The sequence below is a fragment of the Castanea sativa genome, chromosome 9, assembly GCF_040712315.1.
Source record: "Castanea sativa cultivar Marrone di Chiusa Pesio chromosome 9, ASM4071231v1".
Classification (NCBI taxonomy): domain Eukaryota; kingdom Viridiplantae; phylum Streptophyta; class Magnoliopsida; order Fagales; family Fagaceae; genus Castanea; species Castanea sativa.
Window position 1 is genome coordinate 30,189,618 of NC_134021.1, and position 11,652 is coordinate 30,201,269.

The window sequence follows — 11,652 nt, forward strand, 5'->3', positions numbered from 1 at the left end:
ACAATATTTTTACAACAAATTATAGGTGATTAGTTGCTATTAGTTCAAATTTGAACCTAACACTAAAATTACTTTTTTACCCCAATAATAACAACTAGTAGCATCCTGTCACTTAAAATTTGTTATAAAAATATTGTGTACATATCATTTCTCTTATAAATAATATCATTTTATTAGACCATCTCAGCGGTCCTTCTTGTCTGAAAGGAAAGCACGCGAAAAGCACGTCACATAAATAGAAAGAGCTTTTTTGTTGTTGTTGTTGCCTCTTCTTCACTCCATCCAAACACTACTGTGAGGACGACTACATGATCTACAGGCGCAAGTAGTGTCCAGGTTCATTCCAATTCCAAAATGTATGCACCAACGAAAAACAAGGCTTCAAAACAGGACTACAAAACTTTTTCTTTCTACTAGCTAACAAACCCATAATTATTATTATTATGAAATTATTGCTTTCTTCCATTCCTTCTATTATTATTGGTTTCGTTCGGGTTACATAAAAATCACTTCACTTCTCTCTCTCTGTTGTGCTTGTGTTCTGTATTATCAAATATCATCAATCAATCAAGCAAATTAAGCGAGGTTTCAGGTTTGGAATCTTTCTCTTCCAGCTGCTATCATTTTCATCTGTCTCCTTCTTTCATTTGATGGGTCATGCCAAGTTCTTTTAATAGTGACAATACAAATACTTTATGAGTCTAGTATCATCATATATCTACCAAGCCCACATTGGATTCATTATTCTTTAGGATAAAAGGAACTTTTTTTAAAGGCCATTTTTCAGTTTTTGTGTGTATTCCTTTTTATTATTGTTCAAATATATAAATTAAAAAACAAAAAGTCTTATTTGCATTTTTGTTGAATTTCATCAATCCAAATAAAAGAATAATAGTTACCCAGAAAGTTAAAAGTAAAACAATGGAACATGAACACAACACCAACCCAATTCATATTTGCTTTGTCCTTTTTCTTAAAAAATGTATTAATTTATTATTATTATTATTATTATATAATATTCAAGAACACTTTTTCACAGTTGTATTGCTAATTTGCTATTAATGATTTAACGTTTGATTTTTGGGAAGGAACAGAAGAGAAGTTTGTGATGTCTACTCTGAGCAATTCAACAAATATATTTTGGCAAGAATCTCCTGTTGGGAAGCTTGATAGGCAAAAGTTACTTAATCAAAAGGGGTGTGTTGTATGGATTACAGGACTCAGCGGATCAGGTTTACTTTTCATTTGAATTTCATTTTACTTCCAATCTTCGTAGGAAAGTACCATGATGTCGATATGTTCATAAGAAATTTGTGGTATTTAGTAGATATCATGTCTATACTTTATTTTGCTACTTGGGCATTTAGTTTGAAACTTTAGTCTCTTATTTTCTTGCATATAAATTAAATTTCCAATCTGATTTTAGGCTTACATTTACTGTTGGTTGCTATTGAGCCTCTATGGATTTGCATTGCTTTTGGATTAATTTTATGACTTTTTTCTGGATTAGGTATGACCATGCATCTTGCTTCGCTTGCATATAGTTTCAATCAGAGAAGGTAGACCAGGGGAAGAATAAAGATTTATGGGGAGAATTTAAAATTTTCTATAAAATTCAAAATGAATAATACGTGTGGATGAAGTGTTGCAATTAGGATTGATGTGGTAGTATCAATCTGCAATAGACCCTTGTGTTGTAAGCCAAAAGAAAAAAAAGGGGGCAAAGCCTACCTTTTCATTACTCTCAAACTTTCCTTATTAATAAGAAAAGTATTCAATCTGCCATAGGATATGTAACCTTAAATTAAATTTTCATTGAGTAGAGATTGAAAAAGGAAATACTTTATAAAATAGGGAATACTTGTAAAAGATGGGGTTAAGAAAGAAGAGTGTCTCTATACTGCTGTTGGAAGCATACTTTGTGGTTAAACTTGATGACCACAAAGTTAGCATAGGTATGATTAGGATGCTGCCTTGGATGACTAGCTGTGAAAACAAGCATGGATAAGAAATTGATACACTTATTTGAGAAGGTGTAGGTAGCATCCAGTGAGGACACAAAATCTGTATAATGTTATTAGCAGGCCAGCATGCTTGTACAGTTCAACATCCAATTTGTCCTTAGAATGCGCATAAGTATGATATGGATGCTGCAATGGATGACTTAGCTTTGAAAGAAAATATGGCATAAGAAATCGATTTGCTTCTGTGTGAAGGTATGAGTTGCATATATTGAGGTCAAGATTTGGTATAGAGGCCAATTACTGCTCCTGTGAGAGTAGCAATGTTGCAGTGAGTAGCAATATTATTGCAGTCAAAGGAGTTGGTGAAGAATGCAAAAATGAATATGATCAAAATCAGGCCGATGACTTATTATTCTAGTGAGAATAAAGGTGTTAATTAGAACTGAGTGTTCAGTGGTTTTACATACCAATCCATGTAGGTCTGATATGAGGCTTGGTCATTGCTGTTACATTTCATTTAACTGGAACTGGACATTGACATTGTATTATTAATTTGCTGGTCCAACTGTGGTCAATAGTTTGGATAGCTGAATTTGTGATATTGTGTTGTTAATGCTAAAACAACTGATTTTATAAAAACCTTGTTATAAATGAAGATGATTAGTAGTTGGAAGTGTGTTTTAGGCTTTGGAAGCTTACATTTGAGTCCTGGGATCAATCTTTTAATTTTAGGAGCTTGAATCATTCTAGCATCAATCTTTTAGTTTCATAATCATCAGTCATCCAATATGAATAGGTTGGAAATTACTATAATGGGCCAACTAAAAACCTGCAGTTTGGTTGGTTTTAACTTTTAACTGCTTCTATTGTTATTTTGGTCCACAGCATGACATGGTCTCACTTTTGAACCAGGCCACCAATTACCAATGCCTCCAGTCTAGCTGGTCCATAGATGATAGCTATTGCTTTTACTGCCTAAATTTATGGATACAGATTGTAGAGGGGCATGGAACCACTTATTTACCAACATAAAATTAGCTGAACTTCTGCTTTTATAATTGCATTTTGCATTTTGAGCTAGCTTTGGAAGAAGCAATATTTGGGCCTTTGAGTAATTGAAGAAATTCTACAGGAACTGTAGAAATGTATGCCAGGAATCTAGTTTATTATGGTTGGATCAAATTCTTGAAACCAACATTGTCCTTTTCATCGGGGAGAGGTTTTATGCAGCAAGTCATTTATTAAGGTCACCAGGAGGATAGGCTTAATGTCCTCTTTCCCTTGGCGACTGCTAACATTTTTACCATTGGCTTCTTCATTTTTTCTCAAGATATGTTTTTGTGTGAATTACTCACCAACAATGGAATTCATAAAACCATCAGAAATGTTGTCTACTTACTAGCCCGATAAGTATCATTACATTGCCAATTATTTTGAGAAGTGAACAAGTTATTAATATGATGTCTCCTTGATTTTCCTATGATATTGAAAGATTTGAGGCTAGTTCTAGCATGCTATACTGGATGTAGTTGCTATGCTTTGCTGAATCCTTTTGTCCAAATTGTTCAGGAAAAAGCACACTGGCGTGCTCTCTAAGTAGAGAACTCCACTCCAGGGGAAAGCTGTCCTACATCCTTGATGGAGATAACCTTCGGCATGGACTAAACAAGAACCTTGGTTTCAAACCAGAAGATCGGACTGAAAATATACGCAGAGTTGGTGAGTATTTTCTATATACAACAAACTTTTTCTGGGGCTCGGTTAGGTGAGCTGTAAGCTTGAAAGTCAAATTTTTTATTAACAGATTCCGTACTTTTTAAGGCATATAATGGACATGTGAACTAATGTTCAATGTAGTCTTCACTGGTATATGCTCAATTTCATTTCGTTAATTTTTTTATGTATATTGTTGAAGGCTATGACCAATAGAAACATAGAAACTGAAAGAAGTTGGATCTATATTTTTGTGGCTTTCACATTAAATGTTGCTCCAGAGTTTGGGTTTATATTCCTAGTGATTCAATAATTTATATTGACTATTGGATCGTTTGGAAGAGTTTCTTGACAGAACTAGATAAATTTGATTACCATTAGTTATAGAATAGGTTTTATTTCTGAAATAATTTTGACCTTATCCGCCTGCTTCTATGGATCAATGATATGTACCAACATTAGTCACTACATGCTGTGTGTGTTTGAAAAACTGGGAAGAAATTCTTGCCAGCTCTAATTTGATGAGGGCCCTATCAGCTAGAATGTACACAGTAGACATGTGTGAGTAAATATCAACCTTTATAGACTTTTAGCTTTAAATATGATAATTTCAGTAGATGAATGGAATAGCAAAACTTCTTGCTCCTATTTTGCAGTGTTAATGCAATAGGGATTAAAAATAAATAAATTATAAGTGTAATGTTATATCTTAATGATAGAAATGAGCGTGTACTAAAGGTTTATTACAATTGGTAGGCTAGCCTTCGCTCAACTATATTAGTGCATGAGGTATGGTTGATAAACTATAATTTTATTATTTAATACAGGGGAAGTTGCAAAACTCTTTGCGGATGCTGGTTTGATCTGTATTGCCAGTCTCATATCTCCGTATAGAAAAGATCGAGATGCTTGCCGTGCGATGTTGCCAGATGCCAATTTTATTGAGGCAAGGCTCCTTCTAATGGTTATTATTATTGTTACTTGGTTTCTGTTCTTTTAACTTGGAATTTAATTTTACTTGTATGTAAACAGGTTTTCATGAACATGCCTCTAGAATTATGTGAAGCAAGAGATACAAAAGGCCTTTACAAGCTTGCACGTTCTGGAAAGATCAAAGGTGTGCTTTGTGAAACATGCTTATCATGCTGCTTTAATACATTAACACGTTTGTCTGCTTTCAAAACTCAACTCAATCCCCCCCCCCCAAAAAAAACCCCAAAACAAAAAAGAAAGAGTACACTGTCTGTTATGTGATTAAACTAAAAATTATGACTCGGAAATTCATCCCAATAATTGCAATGATAAAAGGGAAGAAATTAAATTGCTATAGTGAATGTGGGTTCCAGTTAGCCATTAGTAAATTCTCTTGTAATTAAAAAAAGAAGAAGTAAAGTCTCTTGTCATCGAATAAGGGGCTTGAGTTTGAATCCCATCTACACCGAAAATCAATTGGTGTCTTGTTCTAATGATAAAAAAAATTATCATGGTGTGGATGCTATAATTTTAAATTCTATCATATCTTAAAGGAAAAATTGAAAATGTAAAGAGTTTAAGTAATTTTCAAAGGCAGCATTGTTTGACTTCTATTATAAGCTTTCTGTTCTATGCATTATGAGTTTGCAAGGAACTCAAGAATACATGAAGTGAAGCGTACAGTGTGAATAGTGCTCCCATACCAGAGTGCCTTGCTACGATCTGGGTCCCAATCCATTAAAGTTGTCTTATCAATTTAAGCATGTGATATGATTTCTTTTCACTTGAAGTCTTATTTACATCTTATGTATCAGCATCTTCTATTTTTATCATCTTATGACCTTATATGAGCATCCTTATCAGCTGACTTGAATCTTCGTTTGGTGATTCTGTAACTTGGTGTAATTGGAACTGACCCTCATAGTTCTCTTAAGCCACAGCACGTGGTAAGGGTTTTTAGCAAGTTATTCTGGTACCCTGGTTCAGAGTTATTTCATTTCTTATTGTGTCTTGCATTGAATCTGTTCTGCAGATCAAAGTCATCTTTATTGAACTAGCCATGAATAATATGGTTCTTCTAAATCACCAACCAGATGCTATTTCAATCCCTGATTTTTTGTTTTTTTTTGTTTTGAAAATGACATAATCATGGTACTTTAGCATGAGGAGGGTACTGCAGGAGCACCTAAAATCTTTCTCATTAAAACTTATCTTGTCTGGTGGGTCATATGACCATACCATAGGTTATCTTGTTGGTTATATGATTATGAAATCACAGTAGGTTCATTGTTTTTCCTCACTCTACTTACTTTTCAAAGAAGTGATCCTTAATCATTGAAAAGTTGCTAGTAATATAAGATTACTTAATTTTATAAAACTTTCATTTCAAACTTTGTTGGTAGGGATGATGATGAATGTTGAATCTTCTTGTCCATTACCAATTGGTCCTTTTCATATGACCATATTATATTGCAGGTTTTACTGGGATAGATGATCCTTATGAACCACCATTGAGCTGTGAGGTATGTCTTTATTTAGTGATGGAAACTAATTGTGGCCATGTCCTTATGAATGTTGAGCTTTATCAAATATGAAACATCATTAAATCACAGGCATGTTTCTTATTATGCTGTGATTTTGTCTTATGTGTATCAAACTGAATAATTTTACTCGCTTTCCAGATTGAAATACAACAGAAAGATGGGGTTTGTGCTGCGCCAGGTGCCATGGCTGGGCAAGTAGTGTCTTACCTAGAGGAGAAAGGGTATCTTCAATGTCAGTGATAGACCACTCTACAACTAATGTTCGCGTGATCTCTTGTTATTGAGTACTCAAAGTATATAGGATGTCATTTCAAACACGTGGTAGGCTGCTTTAACACACCTTCAGGCTATGAATAGAGAATAGTGGGCTCAAAGTACTTATCTGAACACTTTGAAATGAAGAATATGTCTAGATTGGTAGGGTATGGAAAATTTGAGATCCATCCTGTTAACTTAGTGACATCTTGTCATAGCTCATTACCGACCATCATTTTTTGGGGAACCCATGGGAATCTTAGTTTCAGGTTATCCAAAAATGTGAAAACTGTATGTTGGAGATGGTTATACTGAGTACACATAATTATTTATATCATATTTACCTCAATATAAAGTTCACAAGTTTCTTTTAGCTTTCTGATATGGTTAGTGTAGTGTTCCTTGTTTGGTTTGCAATGAAAAAAAAAAAAAAAAAAAAAAAAAAAAGTCAAAGCATAATGCAAGACAAAGCTTGTCCATCAGTTTTGCAATGTTATCTGCACTTGATTCCTTTGTTCCTCTCTAATTGGAAAAGTAAAGAGAACGGAATTGTTGTGTTGTTTTTTGAATCTAGTGCATCGCAATTTTTTTTTCCCTCACTAGCTTCAATGTTTCCAAGATTTTGGGGCCTTGAGGAACTAAGAAGAATATTTAAAACACATGAGGTAATGCTAATCCACTATATGAAAGATGAAGACAATTTTATAATTTTTAATAGAAAATGAAAAGTTTCCAGAAATCAAAATTATTAAGCTCTTGAAATTTTTTAGTTAATAGTGAACATATCCCTGAGAAATGCTTCTTTAGATCATAACAATCCTGCAGCCTTAGGACATCTCAAATTTGAAAATTCTTCTGTGCTCCACTTCCATGTGTCTTTCTCTATATTTCTCAGTCGTGGTAGATTTTGAAGTCTCAAATCTGTTAAGTTCGGTAAGAATATTTTTCTAGTTCTTTCCCACTCTTAAGAATCTAATTGGCATCACATTGGGTCACTCATGTATTCAGCCCTTGATATTCCCTATGCCAAATTCAGATGGTCTTTTAATTGCATTATGATCTTTCAATTCTTAACTCAACCAAGTACATCAAGACTCATGGTAGAAATAAAGTATAATGTGAGAACTCACCCATCTCTGAATTTCAAAGATGCGTGCCACACCAACGGTATAGTTGAGCTTGAGCCGGATGATACTTTCCTATACCTTAAGGTTTCGTTTGAGAGTTCATAAGGGAATGAAATAGAATGATCATAAGGGAATGAAAAGAAATTGAATAGAATGGAATGTATGCAAGGGAAATGGATTGAAAAGAATGGAATAAAGTGGAATTAAGTAACCTTGATTTAATGTTTTAAAATAAAGGAATGAAAATGAGTGAAAATGAATGAAATGTAAGTAATCTTGATTGGAAGTAACATAGAGGGAATGAAATGGATTCATTTTATGACAATATTACTATTAGACCTCTATTTTAAATTAAAGGATTGGATATATAGGGTTGTTTTGGGAGTTTTAGTAAAAAATTCATTAAATCTAATTACATTCCCTCCTATTCTTTCCAATTTTGGAGGGAATGAAAATTTGAGATTTTAAGGGAATAGAGAGGAATAAGTGTTCTCTCCTACTCATTCCATTCTCTCCCACTTAAACTCTCAAACAAGGAAATGAACTTTTTTATTCCCTCTATTAAAACTTCCAAACAAAGGAAGGGAATGGAAGAATATTCTAAAATTATTCTTTTTATTCATTTTCATTCTATTCTATTCCCTCCTCCCAAACGAGGGCTAGTGCATGGCCAAACGTAGGGGCCTCTGGATCCAAAATAGTAAATAAATAAAAAAGATGACGCATGCCAAAACACAATTTGTGTTATTGTTCATATCCATATTTTGAATAGTGAATGAAGTTAAAATTTTGAAACTAGTTCAAGTTAACATTAGCAAGTGTGGAAAGAATGAAAGAACAAAAATTAAATATCTTATTCAAAGTTGAGCTTTGCTTCTTCTCTTTTTCATATAATTAAATCATTGAATTTTAATTTGTATTAACTTACTTCCTAGTTGAACTTTCTAATCTATAAATAATTTCCTAACTTAATTTTTTTTAAATTTATATAACTATATATATATATATATATATATATATATATATATATATTCTAGTTGATGTGATCAACCTCCTATAAGGAGGTACCACCTACACTAGTGGCTCGACTCAATAATTAGGATTTTATTGTTGGGTAGGTCTTTGAGTTTGGATATTTGAAGGCAACAACATTGACACTATTTCAACTTAAGGACTATTGTCTTCAATGACCTAAAATCATTGATTCTTTGGGTAGGGTTGAGATTAAGTTATGGCTCAACCCACTTGAGAGCTTATTTGTGATCCTATTTAGAGTTTAAACCCTTAAAATATTGATTTCTCAAGTAAGGTTTATTCACCCTCTTATATATGTATTTTTTATGAGGAGAATAATTTTTATAACAAGGTTCAAGATTTATTATTCTGCATAACAAAAATGTATTAAAAGAGAATACAAAGATAACATGAGACAAGGAGCGGAAAATAATGTTGATTTTTTTTAAAAGCCCTAGTGAAAGAAGAAAAAGTAATGTTATAGAAAATATCGCATTTTCTCTCACATATCTTTCCACTTGGGCCCTTCACAAACAAAAAACACAAAAAAAGCAGCAAAAAAAAAAAAAAAAAAAAAAAAAAAAAAAAAGCAAAGAGAACATATAAAAATTGGGTGTCTCTTCACTTCTCCTTAATGTTACTATTATTTTTACTAAGAAGGTAGGCAGGTTGTTAATTTGTCACCATGAAAACTTGTTCTTATTGGGGGAAAGAAAGAAAAGAAAAAGGAAAGAAGAAAACACCTTCTTAGGTCCAAAAAAAAAAGAACAAAAGAGAGGCAAAAATGCAAAAATACACTCTACATCTTAGAACTTTGATCATTTGTCATTTTTAGTGGACTGAATATAAAAATTGTCATTTTATTCTATTAAATTTGAATAATTGTCATTAAATAAATTAGCAAAGTAATCTCCAAAACTATATTTTATTGTTTAAAATGTGAAAGACATCTAAGGGGTTAACAAAATTTTTTAAAGGGCAGTGAATGGAAAGACTAATGTAATGGTATATCAAAGTTAATGAAGTAAAAATAAAAATTCTTAAACTTAATAAGCTAAAATAAATTTTTTTTTTAAGAGTTTTAACTTATGACATCTACTTTTGATGATAGCTCTTTATCATCATACCAAGACATCGATTGATTTTTTATGTAGGCAAAAATTAGACTCTAAATCTCTTATTCAATTATCACATATGCTAACTTAAAATAACAATTAATCAAAGTTAAAAGGATGTACAATGAATTCCCCCCCCCCCCCCCCCCCCCCCCCCCAAAACAAAAAAAACAAAAAAAAGGAAAGACGTGGGGTAAAAGATATATAGAAAAAAAGCGGTGTACTAAAAGTAATGGGGCGTGGGCTTGTTTGTCCAAATTGTGTACTAAAAGTAAAACACGCTCCTGGCAGCAAAAACAAAAGAAGAAAATTAAAATTGAAGTTGTCGCTGGCGATGGTGTTGAATGGGGCAGTGGTATTTTGGGTGGCAAAGGTATCAGCAGAGTTATGGCAATACATAGCGTGCAATCCAGAGAGATTGAGCAGCGACCGTGTTCTCCACCTCCTCTGTTGTCTCCCTTTTCAATACTTTCTTCGCCTCTTCTCTTCTCTTTGATTTCAAGTTTTTGCCTTTTTGTTTTCTTTATCAATGCCTAATGTAAAACTTTTGAGGATATAATTAATATTATCTGTGTTTCTTCCTGATCTCTGTTCTGTTCCTGCTTGCTTACTGCTTACATTTACATCTCAATTCATTTTGTAATTTGTAATTTGCCTTTTTCTTCTATCTTTTCTGTGTTGTTAATGTTTTTGTCTACACCTCTTTACCCTATCCTAAATGGCTGAACGGGTTCAGGTTTTTCTAACACATCACCTATCTATATTCATATCTATTAGCAAACCCCCCCCCCCCCCAAAAAAAAGAGTATAGGAAAATGCTAAAGCCACGAAAGGGAAAGCACGCATTAGCCAATTAAAGTGACACGGTGGACCAAACACAAGCTAATTTGTTGGTGAATTCATCATGCCTCAAATGATCTTTACTTTTTTTGCACAACTCTTTCATCTCGGTCTTCCTTCTCAATTGCACAATCAAAGTGGGCAACAAAACCACACTTTGAGCAATGGTAGAGCTTGTAGGTTGTGCCCACCTTTTTAGCACAAATTCCACAAAATAGGTTCTCAGAGTGCTCGATGTTAAGATAATTTATGAGGTTGAAAGGTTGCTCATGTTGTATATGCCTGACTGTGCGTAAGAATGAGGTACACTTGGGATCTACCCAGAATGCGCATACGTCACATTGGTAAGGCATGCCCTTGCCTTCTTTACCACAAACATCACAGGTGTATACGATTGACCTTCGGAAGAGGGTCAATTGGTGGTCATGAATTTCAGCTTGAGTGACAAATTTGGTTGTAACCAATAGTTATAACTTCCACTAAAAAAAATTAGCATGGCTACATATTTTGAAAATATAACAATTGGATGCAAGCTCTTTATGTTCTTAAAACGCATATCAAATTTTGTGTTAATTAGATGCTATTTACTATTTGATCTATAAACTTTTTTTTTATGCATAATTTAATAGTACAAAAACTTCAAATTTAAATATTTGATTGATGATATAACTATTAATCTGTGATCTTTTAGAAATTTTGAAAGCATGAAGAATATAATAAGAATATGTAATCTAACGGTGGATTTGTCAAATTTCACATCGTGGAGTTGTAGTCATTGGTTACAACTAAGTTTGTAGGCAAAATTATCTAAATAGCCTTAATTTTAAATTATGTAGCCAAACAACTAAATTTTCAAACTATTGACATCAACAATGTCAAGTTCCTGTCGAGTTCCAAAAGAGTAATATTTTCCGAAATAGTATGAAAAGAGTAGTTTGACTACATAATTTAGAAATTAAAGCTATTTAGTCATTTTCTCGTTAACAGGAAGTCGCACTCTTGAGCCATTCAACATTTGCACTTAAAATCAGTTATGATAGCTATGTATTTTTTTGTTTTTTTTTTCATTTTCTTGTTTTGTTTTTGTTTTAGTCTGTTAATAATATAA

The 11,652-nt window shown here is 33.0% G+C and overlaps 1 protein-coding gene across 3 annotated transcripts; it reads left to right on the top strand.

Moving 5' to 3' along the window:
* The first annotated feature begins 234 nt into the window (after nucleotides 1-234).
* Nucleotides 235-6,821, top strand: LOC142609576 (adenylyl-sulfate kinase 3). Of its 3 annotated transcripts, none has more exons than XM_075781191.1 (7): nucleotides 235-356; nucleotides 1,095-1,232; nucleotides 3,534-3,683; nucleotides 4,505-4,623; nucleotides 4,710-4,794; nucleotides 6,126-6,172; nucleotides 6,332-6,821. In XM_075781191.1, the coding sequence occupies exons 2-7, from the start codon at nucleotides 1,109-1,111 to the stop codon at nucleotides 6,431-6,433; spliced, it is 627 nt and encodes a 208-aa protein (XP_075637306.1). In that variant the 5' UTR covers nucleotides 235-356; nucleotides 1,095-1,108; the 3' UTR covers nucleotides 6,434-6,821. The 3 variants fall into 3 exon arrangements, with proteins under 3 accessions (XP_075637306.1, XP_075637304.1, XP_075637305.1); XM_075781189.1 differs by having other exon boundaries at nucleotides 262-592; XM_075781190.1 differs by lacking the exon at nucleotides 235-356 and adding an exon at nucleotides 469-592 and having other exon boundaries at nucleotides 1,089-1,232.
* The last annotated feature ends 4,831 nt before the right edge of the window (nucleotides 6,822-11,652 follow it).